The sequence below is a fragment of the Xenopus laevis genome, chromosome 3S (genome assembly GCF_017654675.1).
Source record: "Xenopus laevis strain J_2021 chromosome 3S, Xenopus_laevis_v10.1, whole genome shotgun sequence".
Classification (NCBI taxonomy): Eukaryota; Metazoa; Chordata; class Amphibia; order Anura; family Pipidae; genus Xenopus; species Xenopus laevis.
The window spans coordinates 37,834,325-37,855,705 of NC_054376.1; the positions used below are offsets into that span (position 1 = coordinate 37,834,325).

Genomic DNA, 21,381 nt, shown 5'->3' on the forward strand with positions numbered 1-21,381 from the left:
AGCATAGATCATGCAGTGAATTAACACACTCATGGAAACTTGTATCATGCCCCTTATTATGTAACTTGTTATTGCACTTCTGGCTTCAGTCATATAGTGCAATTTTCTTTAGGAATGCTGGCCATTTATTAAACTCCTTTCCATTTGGTTAAATACTACTTTTGGTGGGGGGACAATTTCAATAAATGGCATTACTTATAAAGTGCCTAATAATAAAGCAAGTCCTCCAGTGCCTACACTAGATGCAAAAAAAGACACCATACTATTTATCCTTTCATGTTTACCACCCGGTTGGACTTATCATAGTTCCATAGGTAATAATTCTTTAACCCATTTTCATCCCCAGAAATATGTCCACAATAAAAAGCAAGACTTTTATTTCATCTGTGCATCTGTCCTTTACAGACTTCTTTATTGTCTCGGATCTGGTTTCCTCTGTGGCTGCCTGCCACTCCTGGACTGCTGGCTGTGCTGCTGTATAAAAGACTCCCGCACTGTTCAGCACTAACAACTCACATCTACAGGACGGCTGGGAACATACAGCACTTTGGTAAGACTGTGAGCCTGACTGAGAAATCAGCACATTGCCAAATGCTCATGCAAATACCATTTATCATGTGCAAGAGAAGTAATGCCCTGCAGGGTGATATACTGGATACACACACAACTACTGGTTATTGTAGCTACATGTAAATGGCTATGATTGATTTAACTGCTATAGTTTGTTGGTAAATGTATGAAATGCTGTCATGGTCTGACTATGTGGAATACTTTAACACTCTGCCACATTTGCATAGTTAAATGAAAGTGTCGTTGAATGAATTCAATGAATAAAACAGTTGTCTGAGTGCACATAATATAGATGATGGCAAATTAACTAGATACTATGGTAATTCAATCCCTCTAACATTTTAGTGACTCACTAGGGGTCCAAAAGGCTTGGCTCTTTCGTGTTATGTTCATTGTTTTATTTGTTTAATCTATTTATTTATGAAATATATTATATTTACTATGTTTTTTGGGAGCTTGGCTCCTCTTTTCTTTGTGGTGAAATATATTTACTGTGTTTTTACTTATTCACTGTTCAGAATTTAGCCCATTTATTTATCTACGTATGTCAAACATTGTTATTAGTTTGGGGAAATGCATTTTTTTTTATATCTATTGCACATGAGAAGGGCGACCTCCCGTTACAATGCATGCCATGCTGATACAGTGAGAGCTGAGGCTCATTTCAGCTTGCAATCTATTTTGGGTGAATATGCACTAGAGGAGTAAATGCTTCCTTTTTATAATACAAGGATCAGTTTTAGTTGGTTCAGTTGGACAGTCGGGTGGACAGAATGCCTCGTTCATTTCTAAGATGCTGCTTTTATGGGGCAGAAATAAAAAGAATGAAAGCGCAGATACAAGAGATAAATCCACAAAAGAGGCAGCTCTCAGATTATGACAAGTCGCATACTTGATACTGCTCTTAAAATGATGATAAACAGTATATGTTGTGTACAGCACTTGTTACAAGAGAAGCAGCAAACCAATTATATTACATTGAACAGGTTCAGATGTAATGTATTATTGGGACGTATACTGCAAGCCAAGCGCATGGGAAAGCAAGGATCAAATGTGTATTATGGTGTTTCTTTGTCTGTTATAAATAACTTCCAATATAACCTAAAAGAGTAGCTCACCTTAAAATGAAACATAAATGCAGAGTTAGACACAGTATTCTAAGACAATTTACAACTGCTAATCAGTTTTTGTTGTTGTACAGGTATATGATCCGTTATCTGGAAACCCATTATCCAGAAAGCTCCAAATTACAGACAGGCCATCTCCCATAGACTCCATTTTATCCAAATAATCCAAATTTTTAAAAAGGATTTCCTTTTTCTCTGTAGTAATAAAACAGTAGCTTGTACTTGTTCCAAACTATTGAGTTTATTTATTGTTTACACGATTTAGTAGTATTTTCTAGTATTCTGGATAACAGGTCCCATATCTATAGTTCGTATACTGCCAGAGAGTGCTGGATTAGACAAAAGTGACCATTGTGACAGACTTTGACTGCTTTACACAGTGGCCACTTTCTTTTTTCTTGCTATCTACATGCTTGTTGTGACTTATAAAGTTACATCTCTATACATATATATATGGTGGGGAGGGGATACATAATTTAGTCTGGGATTGACCCAAATGTCAGATTTATTAATGGATTTAACCCAGTCCTCAGGACTTTGGTTTCGTTCTGAAATACTTACAGATGTATTGTGAGAATTCTAAACCATATCACACACTTAGGGGCAGATTTATCAAGGGTCGAAGTGAAAATTCGAATTAAAAAATTCTAATTTCGAGATTTATCATGTACTGTCTCTTTTAAAATTGGACTTCGTCCAGTAGCCCACGATTTGAATTTGATTGAAAACATACCTATTCGATCGAAAACTGACCTATTCGCGAAAATGTTGGTCTTTTTGAATTTGAATGTTGACGTTTATCGACCCTTGATAAATCTGCCTCATAGGGGGTTATTTATCAAAATCCAAATTTTTCTAATATTATATCTAAAAAAGGTCCGACCAAACTAGAATCCACGATTTGACATTATTTATTAATAAAAAAGCACTGTTTAATCAGAAAACTCGATAAAATCGAGTGAAAACCCAAATCGCAGTTTTTTTCCGAATCGTATGATTGTTTTGGGTGTTTTCCCAGAAAGTCCCAATTTTTCAGATTTCTGCCCGAAAAGTCTGAAATAGTCAAATTTTCAGGCTAATTCTAGTGCAGACCACAGAAACCTTCAAATAGGAAAGGGACCTCTGCCATTGACTTACATATACAGCCTTGGCAGGTTTGAGATGGTGGATTTTTGCATCCTCGGGGTATAATAAATCTCGAAAAATGTTAGTTTTTTTTCCACTAAAAATTTTGATTTTATAGTAAAAAAAATAGTTTTTAGCATTTGGACTTTAATAAATAACCCCTTAGATGCACAATTTGAGATTTGGTATTCAGCATGATTCAGATGATATATATATACACGATACATATATTAAAATGCATGGAGATTTGTTGTCCATGAGACAGTATGGTACAGCAGAGTTTATATGATGGTGCTCACATGATAGAAAAATGTTAATGCCATTTTGTCCCAATCAACAGTCCTAGTTTTAACATAAACTCACAACTGAAGAACATTGCTGGTATTGCCGCTCTCTATGACCCTAAGGGGTAGTGATGGGCGAATTTGCGCCATGGCGAAATTCGCGAAACGGCAAAAATTTGCGAAACGGCGGCCGTTTTTGACGCCGTTGTCCGGTTTTTCGTAAAAAAATTTTTTGACGCCGGCGAATTTTCACGGGCGTTTCGCAAATTTATTCGCTGGTGGCGAAATGCGCAAATTCACTGCAAATTCGCGCCTGGCGAATAAATTCGCCCATCACTACTAAGGGGCAGATGTATCAAGGGTCGAATTTCGAAGGGTTAGATACCTCGAAATTCGACTGGGGAATAGAATCGAATAGGGAATTTGGGCGAATTTATGCGCTGGCGAATATTCGCCCGGCGAATAGTCGCACAATCGAATATTCGATCAAAGGATTTTCATTCGATCGAATGATCGATCGAATGCCTTTTTATTCGATCAAAAACGTAGAAAAAAAGCCTAATCTAATCTGGCGAAGTAGGCAGTCGAATGATTTTTAAAAGAGACAGTACTTCGACTATCGAATGGGCGAATAGTCGCATTGTTTTTTCGCTCGATCTATTCGAATCATTCTACTCAGGCGAATGTACGCCAATTCGATAGTCGAGGAGCACAAAAAACTCATTCACCCGAGCTTAGTGAATGTGCCCCTAACTGTACTTATAGTTATTTTGTTGGATCAGGTGACAGTAGACACGTCCTAATGTTGTCCCTGTTATCTGCGGAATCTAAAAGAAGGGAAAAAATATCTCTGACAAAACACATCTGACAAAAGATAGGCAGTATGAAAGATGTTAGTGAATAAGCTTATTATTCCATGATATTCCAAAGGTCTCTACCAATAACATCTTAGAGCTGCTGAATGGTACTGCAGAGAGTTCTACAGTTCAGTCCACAATCCTGTCCATGAGCTTAGTGCTATGGCTTAGCGCATCTCAGCTGTATAAATATAATAGATAATATCGATTTTTTTATTGATGTGATTAATATCCATTCTGTGAACTATTCTGTAACTATTGCTAAATTGCACCTCCCAGCACTACACAACACCAGATTGGACATCCCTAATGTATGGGTTTATTGTCTCAGTTTGGAGGCCCCAGTCATCCTACACAGTATCAATAAATTATTCTTAAAGCAATTTTAGACAAGGTGATATTACAAACCTCTAGGCCTTACAGTCACTGATCGGTGACATTATTAAATAAGCAAACGCCAAACCATTCTTTACCCATGGGACAATTGCAGCATACAACATAACAACATTAGTTGCTGTCCCAACAAGACATATCCTTTCCTACTTGCAGCTGAAATAAGTCCATTTATTAATCAGGAGTCCTTTGTATGATTAGGGCTTTCATTCTCCCCTAACTCTGCACATAGCACTGTATACAGTCAAGTACTTTGATTAAAAAGCCTACGTATTGCGTTATGTTTGTGCTAATATTACAGCAGATGAATAACTCCAGCAAAAGCAAAAGAAATATTAAAGCAAATAAACTGTTAAGCGGGGTAATATGTAATTTAAGTTACTTGGAAGATGTCTATGACAGATGGAACCAATATCGCTATAAAATGTTTTCTTCAACCAAGTGTTTTTGTAAAGCTACTGTATTATATATTTGCCATAAATTTCACTTTAATCTAATGACATTTCCAGACCAACAGACTAACCCACTGGGTCTGTGTTGAGGGATCTGAGCCAAGAGTAAATTGCTTTCTAAGCCCTAAGAATTTCAGTTTTTGGCCAAACTATGGTTATTTCTTGCCTGGGACATTGGACTGGGTGTGGGCAGTAATCAGGTTTATGGAGTTTCCAATTCTATTAAACAGGGATAAAAAGCCGAACTAAACATACAGTACAAGGGATCTGGGGTGTTATTATATGTTGATAGGGTGTTAAACCAAGTAAGATCCAAGTGCTGTGTACTCGGCCCACAATGTTAGAAAACATTTTATCATAATATCCACTGTATACAGAATGACCATAAAAAAGAATGAATGACTTTCAGTGAAATGCAGGGAGTTGTAGTTTGTTGTTCACAGCAGCCTTTCTGTGAGATTGAAATCCCTAGTTTAAAGTCTTCAACACGCAATAAAACGCAGAAAGCAACAAGGACTGATTGGGCACTTACTAGCTGAAATACATCCCCAACAACCAGAATTACATCTGTTATGGGGATTTAGGTTTCGATGGATTTTATCTGGAGGGGCTATTATGTGGCTACTGGAACTGCTACCTAACAAATACAAATCACTCAGCTACTCTGATCCATATGGGACCTGAAGTCCTGGATTGTTTTCAGCTGTACATGCCACATGGCAAATAAGAGGACATTGCACTTTCTGCAGGATCACTTAGGTGGCCAAAAATGAATGTGCAGGGCAACAAAGTTCTATAATTGGGAGCATGTACAAAATATTCCAATATCCTCTATTAGATGTTAATCAAGCAAGGATCCTGGGAGATGCAATGCACAACATCTGAAGAAGTAGGGGTCGGACACTCCTGCTACAGACATTTAGAGAAAGGCCATATGGTTAACCTTCTGGGACTGAATATTTTATGATGTGTGTGCTCATATTTTACTGACAAAAGAGAAGCTTCATTCATGGTATTAAAGTGGCAAGTCCGTATTCCATCATAACATTTTATGGTGATTTATTAAGACTCTGCACGAATATCCTTTTTTCCCAGCTTGCACCTGTGCACTAAAGTTATGCACCACATTTGGCGATCATATGATTGGAAGTATTATTTCACAATGTACCCAGGTGGTTCCCAGGGCGAACAATAGGAGCTGTGTTTGGATAGGACATAAGCAAAAAAGCCGAAGCTCTATGATTCTGGAGGAAAAAACATGTAATATTCTGTAAACTGACAAACTGCAAATTAAAATCCATAATGTATTTTTTAGCTTCACTCGGTGCAGATATATCTGTCATGGATTGGCACAAGTTTACACTCGAGACATTTGGTCTAATTTGATGGTTTAAAGTGGAACCATCAGTATTATAAAAAGACTAAAACTATAATGGACATTTAATAAATTTATTTTCTTAACAGACTGTTTTCATTTTTAATTTGCACTTTTTTCTTGATTCGTAGAAAACCTTAGGGGTAGTGATGGGAGAATTTGTCCAGTTTTCCTTCGCTGAAAAATTCGGCAAAAAATTCTGGAAATGAAATGAAGTCAATGGGCATCAAAATTATTTTGACGCGCGGCAACGACAATTTTTATACGAGCGCCCAGACCCGGATTTGTAGAAAGGCCACCAAGGCCCGGGCCTAGGGCAGCAGTATTTTAGGGGGGCGGCATGCTGCCCAACCACACCCACATTGGTTAAAAAATACTGGTGATGCGCAGGAGATACAATAATTTTTTAAATTTTATTTAATTTTCTTAATTTCCCATGCGCCAATCCCCATTGCTCATGTACCAATAAAAGGGACAATGAACGGCATTGGGCCTAGGGGCGCCCGGTATGTAAATCCGGCCCTGCAAGCGCCTATTTTGTCCAAATGCATTAAAGTCAATGGTTGTCCGAATAATTTTGATGCGCGACAATTTTTATGCACACGACGAGCGCCCAGATTTTTCGTCTGCTAATTTTCTCTACAGTTTCATGAATTTATTCGCCAGTGGCGAAATTCAGAAATTCACCGCAAATTCGCGCCTGCCGAATTTATTCACCCATCACTAGATAGGGGTCATTTATGACTCTACATGATGCTTGATCAAAATTATTCCAGCAGCTCCAAAAAATGGAGGGATGGATTTTGATCAGACGAGATGTATGTCCACATCCATCCATATATTCCAGTGTTGCACCCCAGCAAATTAAAATATGGAGGGCTAACATTGGTAGTAAATTGCAGCAGTACCGTTAAAGATGGCAAATTATCATAAATTTGTGTTGATCAGGCTACTAGTGGTGGGTGAATCTGTCCCCCTTTTTTTTCGAAAAAAAATTTACAAAACAGCAAAAATTCAGAAAACAAACATCTCAAAGTGCGTTTTTTTTTTTCAACTTGTGGCACTTTTTTTTTTTGGGGCGTTTTTTTCCGCAGCAAAACCTGACAAAAACATTTGCCTATTACTAAAGTCTACTAAAAGGTAGAGAATGAGTGCCCAAGTTAGTTGGTCAATGCTAGATTGCAACATTACCTGATGCTATTATATGAAAATAATAAATTATAAATAATAATAAAGTTATTTGAAACTATAGTGTTCATTTACAATCACCGTGTTCTACACAAGTATATTTTTTTTTTGGTTTAGACTAATATAAAGCTTTTTATTCAAAAATATGTTTCAACAGGTATCCGGAGTTATATACTCGGCGCTCGGTCACTGGTTTCCAGTGGCACAAAGCACAGTTACGATGAGGTACGAAGGCTTTGTCGCATGTCTGCTGTTCCTGGAATTAGCTTGTGTGTCGGGACAAGGTTAGTATTGACAGAAAGCATGGACACAACCTTAGCCATAGCTATTCACAGAAGCCACAGCTGCCTTGGCATAAATCAGGAGCAATACGGATGTGAAAAAGCAAGTGATAGTGGAGGGGAAAGACCAAGTATACAGTTGCTTTTGGCTCTTATTTCCAGGGCAAGATGTAGGAAGGCTATAGATGACTTGTTCATAGGGGCTCTTAAAACTAACTTTATTAACCATCTTGTCTGACCTTCATAGTTCTGATTCTGTCGGTTCTATTAGTGAGACGTGCTAATATTTGTTTAGCATTTGTTTTAGCTGGGTACATTACTCTCATGGCAGAGCAGCTGGCATGCCTTTTCCTCCTTTTATCACCCAGTCCTCCCTGGAATCTACTATTGAAGGAATTGAAGCTCACAGCTTTTGCTGTTTTAAGACTTACAGTTTCCAGCAGACCTAACTATAGAATCCCTTTGGTTTTGGATCAGATGTCCTGGGCTGTATTTTCAGAGTCTGAAATGCTTCTGCTGTCAAATAATAGATGAAGAATTGTCTATTTCAGTACACATGGCCCTATGGGGGGTCATTCTGTGACAATGATCAGAAAGGACAAGATAGGAGAAAATATAATGTCAGGGATATGGAACCATATTTGCCACTATATTCTTATTGCACAACTCAATCCAGGTAGTGGATCTAATACTATTATTTTCTTTTGCTTCTAGACAGCTATTTTTTTCTAGACAGTCTCTCTATGTAGGCTATAAACAAACGTATAGGGTTGCGCTATTGCTGCAGCTTTTCTTGGTTTTTGCCATGATGAACCTTTAAATTTGCTAATAGATGTAAATGCCCTATAAGAAGCCAGGGATGGCCCTCTAGCAGAATTTCACTATGCAGACTTCTTTAATATTTCCTTCTTGCATACAGTAAAGACTAGTAAAAAAAATAAAAACATTTTAGATGGAGACTAATCTCTAGAATGAAAGTGAACTTTAGATTGTAAGCTTTTGTGAGCAGGCCGCTTCAATCCAATGTTATTGCTGAGCACTTTAAAATAAATAAATATATATATATATGTTTATATATCTTCTGAGACATTAGGATAAATGTGTACTGCTAAAATATTGAATTTTGAAGCAACACCATTGCTCTACTCTTAGGAAAGACACGAGAAAAGGTATTTGAGGTTTGTGATTTCTTTCTTAAACAGAGCAACCAGAGGCAATCCTGTCTCTGCCCCCCACCACCTGCTCCACAGTTAAAACTATAGCATCAGAGAGGGTCAAAGGTGTCCACTTCACTAGTGCAATGAGTGTTATAGTGCTCTCTGCACTAGCAGAGCCAGATTTCCAGAAATTCAGTTCTTAAAATTACAGGAGGTGCTTTTTTTGCCATCCCTGGTAACTGGTTGTTCACTGCCGTTTGCCTCATGGCAGGAGTGGCCTTTAGAGCAACATCAGACCCATTCTCTTCATTCTAACACATTCTCCTGATCGGATCACAGTCGAAAAATGTATACCAAAAATAATTTTTAAACGTTTACAGTTCCTATAACAGTTTAGATATTGTCATTACATTTCAGTTTTGCAGATGGCCATTATATGTACTAGAGTTTACTAAATGCCAAAGTTTGACTGGTATATCTGATTGGAGATTGGGTTTAATTAAGATTTCACTTTCCATTAGTGTTTAAAATTCCATTAAAGGAGAAAGAAAGCTCAAAGACAGTTTATTGCCAACAGATTAGCCACAATAGTGCAAGCTAGAATGCTATATTTATTCTGCAGAATGCTTTACCATACCTTAGTAAACAGCTCTAGACACTGTCGCTGTTTGTTTAGCAGGGGCGTAACTATAGAGGAAGCAGACCCTGCGGCTGCAGGGGGCCCAGGAGGTATAGGGGGCCCCATGAGGCTCAAATTCTTATACAATTTCAATACATTTTGGTAAAACAGGACAACCTCTGGATATGTTTGGGGCCCTAAAATTAATTTGCTGTGGGGCCCTGTAACATCTAGTTATGCCACTGTTGTTTAGGATAGGAGCTGCCATATAAGCTTGGTGTGACATCACTTCCTGCTCACTAACAGCTCTGGGCTCAGATTACAGCAGGGATGGGAGGAGGGAGGGGGAGAGGAGCAAACTGAGCATGCTCAAGCCCTAGCCCTGGAGGTTTAAGCTGAAAACAGGAAGTCTGATACAGAAGCCCATGTGTACACAATAAAAGGAAAGAAATGTGTTTCTTTTGACAGAGGTCTCAGAGCAGCATTACTTTAAGGGTTTACTGGTGTATTTATATAGACCTTTCTGATAAAGCTTACTTAATTTTAGCCTTTCCTTCTCCTTTAATAAAGTTTCATGAATTTTAGGTTTCCAGAAACGTGATGAAGTCTTAAGTCATTCTACAAGGAGAATTCGCACAGGGAAGAGAACCACCAGCTCCCCAGCAAAGAACAAGGCAGAAGGTGCAGAACCTGAACATGCTCAGGGCATGGGGATCATGCAATCAATAGAAGAGTTTGCTTCTTGTCTAGTAACCCATAGCAACCAATAATTCTGTCTGCTTTTATCTTTCTGCCTCTCAGAGTTTTTTGAATGGAGCTCTTGGTTCAATATTGATCACCCCGGTGGCAATGGAGACTATGAGCGTTTGGATGCCATTAGGTTTTACTATCCCAGCAAAGTCTGCCAGATGCCTCTGCGCTTGGAGGCACGGACCACAGACTGGATTCCTGCAGGCAGGACAGGGGAGGTGGTTCACTACAGTGTGACAAAGGGATTCTGGTGCATTAATAAAGAACAAGTAAAGGGCAAAAACTGCTCAAATTACTCTGTCCGCTTCCTGTGCCCTGTAGGTGAGTACACGGACCTGCTGCACACTGATTTAAAAGATCTTTTCAAGGGTAGAGGTAGAGCTTAAATAGAAACAGTAACATATATAGACTACAGTTTCCAAATTTCAAAACATTGTAATAATTGTCTATAACCCATCGCTGAGAATATTCTGGTTGCAAAATTAACTCTGCTCGCATGTTTACTAAATCGTGATGAGACTAATTTGCCTTGCGATAAGTGGCGTTAATTACAAATTGTTTGGTGCTTATTTAGTTTAACTGCATAATCTGCTTTAAATCTTGCAGATTTTTTTTTGGCACACTAATGAATATATATATATATATATGAATTTGTTTATATAAAATAGTAATTTATTACCAGTCGTATTATTACCAGGAATACATTATTTTCCCATTATAGTCATTTTCTTAATAAATTCACTAAAAATACATTTATAAGAATCATTCTTCCCCAGTACAATCACTCATTTTTGCTGCTTATGTTTAAAACACCTACTATACAATTTGTGTCTTTTTTTCACATGACGCCACTCTGTGGGTGGCGATAAAAAATTTTGAAAATGTTATCTATAATTGGCGACAATTCTGCCGATAATCTTTAGTAAACCTTGCAAGACAACCTAAGTAGCATGAATGCGATAATAGGTGTTAATATATATTTTCGCCAGAATATTTGCAAAGACAGAAGTGCTCACACTAGTAAATTTGCTACTGCGCCTTTTAATCGCTGCTTATCACGCCTTAGTAAACTGACACATATGTATGCAATAATCTTTATTAGTACAAGGGAATAGAAATGTTTGGGATAAATAAAAATAGCTAGCGGACCCTAGGGACCAGAAAGAGAACTCTGAACTGGTTTCACAGAAAAAATACCCGAGGACGGTGAAACAGAGACCTGCATTAAAAATTCTAGTTTATAGTTGGGAAATGATTGATAAATATACAAAATAGGATTTGGTTTTTTTCAGTACTCAAATTTAAAAACTGAGGATCAGTGTATCCCTAGCAATAATACACATTTGAAATATTCGTTAGTAAACTAATGTTTACGGTATGAGATCCATTATCCAGAAACCCATTATCCAGAAAGCTCCAAGTTGCCTTTTATAAAAAAATCTAAGGGGCAGATTTATCAAAGGTCGAAGTGAAAATTAGAATTAAAAAAAAAGGGACAAGGGAACAGTCCAAATTCGATTTTGAAAAAAAAAAATTCGACTTCGACTATTCACCATCTAAAACCTGCCGAATTGCTGTTTTAGCCTATTGGGGACCTCCTAGAACCTATTTGGAGTCAATTGGTGGACTTTGAAAAATCAAAGTTTTTTTGGGAAAAATTATGAATCGTACTATTCGAATTTGATCAAAAACAGACCTTTTCGATCGAAAACTGACCTTTTTGGACCAAAAAAACTTTGATTTAATTCCGGTTGGACTTTTGAATTCGAATTTCGAAGTTTTTCAAATTCGAAATTCGACCCTTGATAAATCTGTCCCTAAGTAGCAATATGCAAACGAGTGAGTTGTAAACTGCCCATAACATTTGATTCATAATTATATTGTAACAGTTATACACCCAAATATTCCAGATCAACCTTGGTCTGAATGGTCAGCATGGAGCAAGTGTTCAGCCAGTTGCGGTAGTACTGGTATGCAGACTCGGACAAGGAAGTGTCTAGCAGAGGAACATTGGCAAGAACATTGTAATGGTCCCACAGAGGAAGGAAGGAGATGTGTTGGCAACACCTGTGCAGGTAAACAGTCCACTGCAGCACTGTATATGATAATAAGTTCCCTTGTAATTGAACAATGTAATTACTTACAGTATACAGTAGGTAGCAAACTGTAATAATATGCTTTATTGAAACTAGTCTACAAACCGTAGTGAGTAACTTGATTTATGATATTTGGTGGTAAAGAGAAGATTTGTCATATTCCTCCAAAATACTCTAAAGGTTTCCATAAACAAATTGGACATTTAAGTTGTTTTTAGAAAACTGTGCCTTCATCAACTAATAAGCATTTGCTAACTATGTATAATAAACAGCAGTGATGACTTGAAAAGATTTAATTAAGATTTAATCAATAGGGCATTTTTTTTCTTTTGCTCTTCTTCAGTCTGTGACCTAAGCTGTCCTTTTGGTAAAGTAAGTGCAGACTGCAATATCTGCGTGTGCAAAAAACATATCTTATATGGCATTGCCACGTTGCCTGATGGAGCACCTGCGACTGGAGCCAGTGTTTACATCATAACCAAGAAACCCAAGCAGGTGGCAGTATCAGATTCCCAGGGGAAATTCCAGATTCCAGGATTGTGTCCAGAGACCACAATACAGCTGAATCTGGAGAAGTATTCTACAATCATTATAACAATTCCAGACACTAACGGCACAGCATCCTCCATCAAAGTATCATTCAAGAGGAAAGGTAACAAGCTCCACTTTTAGAATCACTTGGGACTAGTGATGGGAGAATTTGACCCGTTTCGCCAAAACATTTTTGAATTTCCTTTAGAAATTTGCGAAACGTCGCAAAATTTGTGAAGCGCTAATTTTGATGCCCACATTAAAGTCAATGGGCATCCAAATAATTTTGATGTGCGACAGTTTTTATGTGTGTGACGAGCCTTGACGAGCGGCCACATTTTTTTGGACGTGGCAAATTTTCGCAAATTCGCGTCTGGCGAATTTATTCGCCCATCACTACTTGAGACAACGTACTTACAAAGATTCCATAAAATATGAATCTAGTCTACAGAGTCTATATGAGTCTAGATATCATATTGCCACCATCAGACACCCCACTCCACTTCATTCTATTGAGTCTTGTACATATTATACATTTATGCCCCCCAATGGTATGTTCACCACTGCTTAAGACTGCTTCCCAGGCTCACAAATATTAACGGTGGAAATTTGTGCAGCTATAACCTAACGCATGCCCTCAATTAGATGATCAATCATGTTTTTATTACTATATGTTATTCATATATCATTTATATAGTGCAGACACATAGATATATCCGTGCCACACACAGACATGGAGACAATTTGTAAACTCCTTGCAAGCTGGAATCAAACTCACACTGAGTCACTTATCTCGCATGTGTGTAAATAACTTTTCATGGTGGAAGTTGGACAAAGAAAGAACATTTTAAATTCCACAGAATCACCCTGCTTGTAAATAGTGATGGGCGAATTTGGGCCGTTTCGCTTCGCCGTAAAATTTGCGAATTTCGTGCGAAATTCGCAAAACGGCAAAAAAATTCGCGAAACGGCGCCGGCGTCTCGTTTTTTACCCCGGCGCCCGTTTTCTCGACGCCGGCGCCCATTTTTGACGCCGGCAAATTTTTGCCGCGAATTTTCGCGGGCGTTTCGCGAATTTATTCGCTGCCGGCGAAACGCGCAAATTCACCGCCTGTCGAATAAATTCGCCCATCACTACTTGTAAATCTTACTCAGAATTCATTGGGGCCATCAACATAATGAGTCCAGGTGTAAACTAGCATTCTACTAATGTAATGTACATGACATGCTGCATATGGCACTGAGAAGTGTATAGATACTATGCACCATATGGTTCCCAATGCATTATAGATTATATATTTCTATAGAGCTCAGTATTGCATGGAGAATGACATCATTATGGCTTTCAGAGCATTATAGAAGATATGGAGTTATGGTTCTCAATGTTATGGTGGTTAATGGTCCATAGAATATATCTTTATATACCTCTGTGTTGTATAGAGGATATGATGATTATGGCTCTCAAAGCAATATAAAAGATATGCAGCATAGAACCCGTTGGGCAGTATTTATGATATGCTCATTATATTATTATTTCTGAGCAGTATAGGTGATATCTGCAAACATTTGTTATCTACAGAGAAACCTTACATAGTGGAGAACCCTGAAAATAAAGTGAGAAGAGTTGGGCAGAGCGTGACATTCTGCTGTAATGCTGTAGGGGAACCAGCAACAGAGCAGTACCTCTGGTGAGTTGTTTGTCACTTATTATGTCTGTTAATCTGCACCAAAATAACAATAACAATGGTCAGGGATAAAGAGTTGCATTAAGGAAAAAAAATAGAACGCACAAGTACTGTTAACTTCTGTTGAGAAAGTATTTCTATTGAGAAAGTATTTGGTAATATCTCTCTCTTGCCTGCAGGTACCATAATGGATCCCTAATAGACCAGAAAGAACTGAAGTATGGGAATCAGCTGATCCTGCGCTCAGTGCAGATGAGCCATGCTGGAGCATATTATTGCAAAGCCAAAAACAAGGCAGGAGCTGCAAAATCCCAGCCCGCTCAACTCAAACTCATTGGTAATGTTTACCCTTTATTCCACTATTGCAGCAGAATTTGACTCTTTTTCTAGGACATGTTCACAAATACTTCAAAATGTTTTATTTTTGCTCAATGTTCATTTCTTTCTACATCTTCAAACTGTAATGGTTTTTACTTTAATATATTATGCTTAGGGGGAACATGCACCCAAAATTTAAAACATGGTTAACCTGTTTGTCCAATAAGTCTTCCATAAACTATTGTGATACAGTATATTCATTAGCAAATGCCCTTCCACAGCAAAAAATAAAATGATGCCTATAGGTGGTCATACATTTATGATCTTTCCTGGAAAAGATCTTTCCAAAAAAATTGTTCATTTCAACACACAAGTGTAGAGCTGAATCGTAGTAACAAGAAAAATCACAATTCAGCAATTTCCAGTGGCCGGTGTCTGGGTGCCGATCAAAATTTTCTGCCTGGCCCGATCGACACGCCGAACGGTATCCAAGCTTTCTGCCGATATCAGTTGGCTCGTCTACGGCTATACACGTACTGGAAATTGTAAGAAAAAGGGTTTCGTACGATAATATTGGCGCATGTATGGCCACCATTAATCAGCTTGTTAGTTTAGGTCAATCAGACACATGATTAAAATGTTTGCAACAGGAAAAAATGCCAGGCTGAGAAAAATAGTAAACAACAGAAATTTGTTGACATGACCAGTAACTGATAGCTGCAGAAACCTGAATTCCAAAATTTGTAAAAATAATTTTAATAATCTCTATTTGAAATATGGGTCAATATCAGGAGTTTTGTTGGATGTGGGTTTTTTTTTAGCAGCCCAGTCATAGGGTGTCCTGTGTATGTCTGCATTGTGCTTTTTTAGTTAAAAAAGCACAACAATGTGTTTTTGAGCAATATGTCACTGGACAATACTAATGAAGGATTCCCATTCACTCTGAATGATGGGTTGATTTCTAGTTCCTCCTGCAGAGCACAGCTATTCGCCCTAGATCCCTCTCCATTTGTGGTGTGTCATAAATGGTGGTGTTTTAAGAAGTGCTGATTTATATGCCATTTGTGTGTAACCCTGAAATACGTATAAACAAAACCACTTTCAGAAAGTAAAAGTCTGGTTCTACAAAAGTTCTCTTGAAAACAGGACCCCTTTCTTCTGTTGCATCCGAAATACCATTAGATGTTTGCCCTCGTTTTAAAAGAATTATGCAACCACCTGCAGCTTATAGTAAATCTCTGAAGACAGAAATTTGCCTCTGCTTCCCCTACAAAATACAATTCAGCAACACTAATGTGCTTCTTATAAGCAAAGAAAATGTTGCTATGTGAATGAACTTAATTTAGATTTTTAAACCTAATTCTGCTAGATACTGTACATAGAATAGTGTGATTCTACAATAGAGAGGCTTACTGTTATACACAACCCTGTATGCCTGCTAGCATAGTGCTTTAGCAAAGCTGGTTCCAGGCTAACTTTTCCCAATGCTACAGTGTGCCCAACCCTATCTCTCTACCCCTTGTCGTGGCCTACCTTTTATACACCTCTATCCTAAACCTACACTATATTTAGGAGTCGGACTGGGGGGCCCAGGGCCCACTGGTGCTGCTGTCTCAGGCCCCCCTGCAGACCCCTGCCCTCTGCTGCAGTTTTTTTTTTTTTGACGCTTGTGCGCATTTTTATGAGCATGCGTGTTGTTTTTTTTGGTGTGCCTTTTTTTATTTTTTTGGCTGATGATCCAGGGAGCGGGTCTTGGCCGGCGGGGCCCACAAGAGCTGGGGCCCAGTCCGAACCTGTCTGTAAGCATTAAGAATGTCCATAATAATGAAGCCAGCTAACTATTTAATTTCTACCTTTTTACAGGGAAAAAAGATCCACCATGCAACCCAAAACCAGAGAGACATCTTATCCGTCTTCCTCATGACTGCTTTCAAAACTACACAAATTCTTTTTACTACAATGTTGGAAAGTGTCCCTCAAGTGCCTGCACGGGGAATCTGGACAATGAACTGCGATGTAAAGATACAGTACCCTTTTGCTGTGGACTTATCAAGACAGAAACAAAAGAGATAACTTGTCAAGGTTATACCCTTCCTATAAAAGTGGCTCAGGAGTGTGGTTGCCAGAAATGCATAGACACCAAAATAATTGTACGTGGGAGAGCAGTGGCAGCTGATAATGGTGAACCATTGAGGTTTGGATACATTTATATTGGAAATACCAGAGTTGGTATGACAGGCTATAAAGGAACTTTTTCTATTAATATTCCTTCAGAGACAGAGAGGTTGGTGCTTAATTTCGTCGACCGTTTGCAAAAGTTTGTAAACACCACGAAAGTGCTCCCATTCAATAAAAAAGGTGCTGTCTATCATGAGATCCATCTTCTCAGGAAAAAAGAACCAGTGATATTGGACCCTATGAAAACAAACCAGATATCTCTGGGAGATATGGAGGACAGCGATCCCATAGCTGAGCTTGAGATCCCTCCAAATTCTTTCTATAGGCAAAATGGAGAGATTTACAATGGCAAAGTGAAGGCTAGTGTCACATTTTTGGACACTCGAAATATATCAACAGCTACTGCTGCCCAGAGTGACTTAAACTTTATCAGTGAGGAGGGAGACTCCATGCCATTGCGCTCCTACGGAATGTTTTCAGTGGATTTTACAGATGAAACAAACAAGGAATCACTAAATGCAGGAGCAGTAAAAGTCTTCCTTGATTCCTCACAAGTTAAAATGTCAGAGCACCTTGACAACATGAAACTCTGGTCTCTGAACCCAGAAACAGGGCTGTGGGAAGAAGAGGGAGACTTTTTGCAAGCAGGAGTTCGGCGTGGAAAACGGGAAGAGAGAACTTTCCTTGTTGGCAATATGGAAATCAGGGAGCGAAGACTGTTTAACCTGGACGTCCCAGAAAACCGAAGGTGTTACGTCAAAGTTCGGGCATATAGAAGTGAAAGGTTTATGCCAAGTGAACAAGTTGAAGGTGTTGTGGTGAATCTTATCAATATGGAACCTGTGTCTGGTTATTCTTCTAATCCAAGAGCTTGGGGGAGATTCGATAGTGCCATAACTGGCCCTAATGGAGCGTGTTTACCAGCTTTTTGTGATGACAAAAACCCAGAGGCCTACTCTGCCTTCGTAACTGCTACTCTAGGAGGAGAGGAACTGGAAGCAGTGGAATCTTCTCCCAAATTCAATCCAAATGTCATTGGTGTGCCACAGCCATATCTCAATAAACTGAATTATAGGAGAACTGATCACGATGACACTAAAATCAAGAAGACAGCTTTCAGTATCAGTGTAGCAAAACCAAGCCCCAATGTTGCAGAAGAGAGCAATGGCCCTGTTTATGCCTATGACAAACTGCTAGAATGTGAAGAAGCTCCATATAATGCTGGACATTTCAGGTTTTATAGAGTAGAAGGTGACATATATGATTTTAACACAGTCTCATTCAATGAAGATGACCCTATGAGCTGGACTGCTGACTATTTAGCTTGGTGGCCCAAACCCATGGAATATCGGGCTTGTTATTTGAAAGTTAAAATTGCTGGTCCTAAGGAATACATAATCAGGTCCAAAAATATGGGTGGCACCCATCCACAAACAGTTGGGCAGCTCTATGGCATTAGAGATGTACGGAGCACTAGAGACCAGGAGGAATCCAATCTATCTGCAGCATGTGTAGAGTTCAAATGCAGTGGAATGCTTTATGACCAAGACCGTGTTGACCGCACTCTAGTAAAAATTGTCCCCCAGGGGAGCTGCAGAAGAGACAGTATCAACAACATGCTACATGAGTACCTTGTTAATCACCTACCCATAGCAGTCAATAATGATACAAATGAATACACAATGCTGGCTCCTCTTGATCCTCTCGGTCACAATTATGGTATCTACACTGTCACGGACCAGGACCCAAGAACAGCCAAAGAAATAGCTCTTGGTAGATGCTTCGATGGAACCTCTGATGGCACTTCTAGAGTTATGAAAACGAATGTAGGTGTGGCTCTTTCCTTCCAATGCACAGAGAAGGATTTGAAAGACCAAAGTGTGTTCCGTGGAAATGGCCAGGCTGCTTCTAGTGTTGCCAGGGAAGGTGGCAGAAGGCAGCAAAGATCCAGACAGATGAGAAGAAGCAGTAATCAGTCAACAGCAATGCAAGGACAGCGTGTGTCAGCTTAGTAGAACAACAAAGAATATTAATTCTGGGTGTAATTAAGTTTTATTATAACTTGAAGAGGCAAAAGAGATCAGTAGTTGCTCAGAAAATCTGTGGTTCTTTTAGGTTGTGGGGCCTTATTTTTCAATATATCCACATATCAACAATATTTGTATTCAGAACTTCTTTTAAGTATCCACATTCTATGTAAAAACGCAGAAGCAGAGCCTCAAGAGAATGTATGTGACAAAAACGGATTCGGCCTAATCCTTCTGTCCGGCTAAACTGAATCCTAATTTGCATATGCAAATTAGGGGCAGAGAGGGAAATCACGTGACTTTTTGTCACAAAACAAGGAATTAAAAAAAATTTTCCCCTTCCCACCCCTAATTTGCATATGCAAATTAGGATTCGGATTTGGTTCGGTATTCGGGCGAATCCTTCGAGAAGAATTCGGGGGTTCGGCCATATCCAAAATAGTGGATTCGGTGCGTCCCTACAAAAAAATAAACCAAATAAATGGTGAAACAAAAGTCAACAATAGATAGATGGCAGGTCTATTTAAACATTTAGCTGGCTAGCAGAAATAGCTGAGAGAATGACATCTAGAGCACACTAATACAAGAAAATCATGTAGTTGCAGCAGTAAAAATAGGGCAGAAAACCAGTGACACATAGGGATGTATGAAATTGTACTGGCTTATTAATATACAACACATACAATATTGCAGTTATAGATATTTATGTGTATTCTTGCCTCATGTGCTCCCAAATGGTGCCTTAGTGGAAAAACAATGAGTAAATAATGGAAAATCACATGTTAAATAGTCACAATGATTTTATTTTCATCTATTCATATAGCCTGGCCCACAGGTTGGAGCTGGGGAAGAGTAAAATGCTCCAATGTCAAATGGTGTCAACAAGAAAACAGGAAATAAGTCTTTCATTGATTATGTTGTTGATCTTACAGTCTTGCCCCAAGTCAAGGTGCATACCCCAGAACTTCCTTTCCTGAAGCACTTGCTGACTAAAACCAAGCATTAAAAGCTTCCAGCTGTGGGTGTAATTAATATGTGTCAGTGCTTTAAAAACTGCTTAAAGGAGAAGCAAACCCTAAAGTTAAAAAACCCTATCCCCCTACCCTACATAGACCCCCTCCCTCCTCCCCTCAGCCTATGTCTTACCCCAGGCAAATGCCCCTAAGTCTTTACTTACCCCCGGTGCAGATTCTGTCCAGCGGAGTTCACGGACGTCATCTTCTTCTCTTCAATAATCATTGGAATAAGACCGGCGTACCAGCGCCTTTGCAGTTGGAGTAATTTTCTGTTCTGTGACAATTGTGCATGTGCCGAAACTCACAACAATTGCCCAAGCGATAGTCTCATTCCGAAGAGTACCAAAGCGGCTGAAGACGGCTCCCATGAACTCCAATGGATGCACCGAGGGGTAAGTAAAAAGTTAGGGGCATTTGCCTGGGGTAACACTTAGGCTGGGGGGCAGGAGAGAGGGTGGTCTATTTAGGGTAGGGTTTTTTATAACATTTGGGTTTGCTTCTCCTTTAAGAGGGCGGCAGCAGTCCCTGGATCACCCCTGTATTTCTTATATTCACACATTTATCTACTCGGCTGTTTTCAGTGTCAGCGTCACCCTTTCTGGTTCATGAGCACAATACATAGTGAGTAACATTTTGTTTTTACTCCTTTTATAGACAAAAAGATGTAGTTCAAAGAAAAAAAAATTCAGAGCTTAAAAAAAGAAGAAATATTTATGTATTAGTTTAGTCTTAGGTATCATAAGGAAGCTTTGTATATACACAACTACCATTCTACCATAATAACTTGTATATTTGTATACAAGTGTCATAAGCTACTGATTCCCATTCTCTGGGAATCAATTTAAGGCAATTCCTTGAGTATATGTTGTTTTTTTCCTGATGATGGCAACACAATTGCAGTGAATTATAGTTCCCTCATTCTTACTGATAAGAACGTAACTAATTTTAATGCAGTTAGTAGTGCAAATATGGAGCTGCCATTAGTGATGGGTGAATTTGTGGTGTTTCGCTTCACCGAAAAATTCGCAAATTTCCTGCGAAAAACGGTCCTGGCGTCTCAATTTTGATGCTGGCATCTGTTTTTGACGACGGACAAAAAAAGGATGCCGGCTTCCAATTTTTTTTTTTGACGCCGGCGAATTTTTGCATCGGTTTCGTGAATTTATTCGCTGGCGGCGAATCGTGGGAATTCGCCCATCACTAGCTGCCATAGATCAATTACTGGCCAATTTGTCAGCAGTGGGAAACATATCAATGGCAGTGGCTGTGTGCCAGAAAGCTGACTAAGAAATACAGCTTCAAAAACTATCCAGGCTAGCAAATGTGCTATATCTATCATTTCAATTGTGCAT

At 38.9% G+C, this 21,381-nt stretch overlaps 1 protein-coding gene across 2 annotated transcripts; it reads left to right on the forward strand.

Annotated features, from left to right (window-relative positions):
- Positions 1 to 467: 467 nt before the first annotated feature.
- Positions 468 to 19,303, forward strand: cilp.S (cartilage intermediate layer protein S homeolog). Of its 2 annotated transcripts, none has more exons than XM_018255255.2 (9): positions 468 to 550; positions 7,529 to 7,655; positions 10,014 to 10,109; positions 10,230 to 10,499; positions 12,068 to 12,253; positions 12,618 to 12,926; positions 14,385 to 14,493; positions 14,670 to 14,827; positions 16,672 to 19,303. In XM_018255255.2, the coding sequence occupies exons 2-9, from the start codon at positions 7,592 to 7,594 to the stop codon at positions 18,996 to 18,998; spliced, it is 3,519 nt and encodes a 1,172-aa protein (XP_018110744.1). In that variant the 5' UTR covers positions 468 to 550; positions 7,529 to 7,591; the 3' UTR covers positions 18,999 to 19,303. The 2 variants fall into 2 exon arrangements, with proteins under 2 accessions (XP_018110744.1, XP_018110745.1); XM_018255256.2 differs by having other exon boundaries at positions 12,089 to 12,253.
- The last annotated feature ends 2,078 nt before the right edge of the window (positions 19,304 to 21,381 follow it).

What these genes read in the sequence shown, in the direction of transcription:
- cilp.S (XM_018255255.2), top strand. Translation starts at nt 7,592, where the DNA reads ATGAGGTACGAAGGCTTTGTCGCATGTCTGCTGTTCCTGGAATTAGCT. An exon ending in AGCAAAGAACAAGGCAGAAG is followed by an intron (nt 10,110 to 10,229) that starts GTGCAGAACCTG and finishes TCTGCCTCTCAG; the next exon opens with AGTTTTTTGAATGGAGCTCT. An exon ending in CCGCTTCCTGTGCCCTGTAG is followed by an intron (nt 10,500 to 12,067) that starts GTGAGTACACGG and finishes ATATTGTAACAG; the next exon opens with TTATACACCCAAATATTCCA.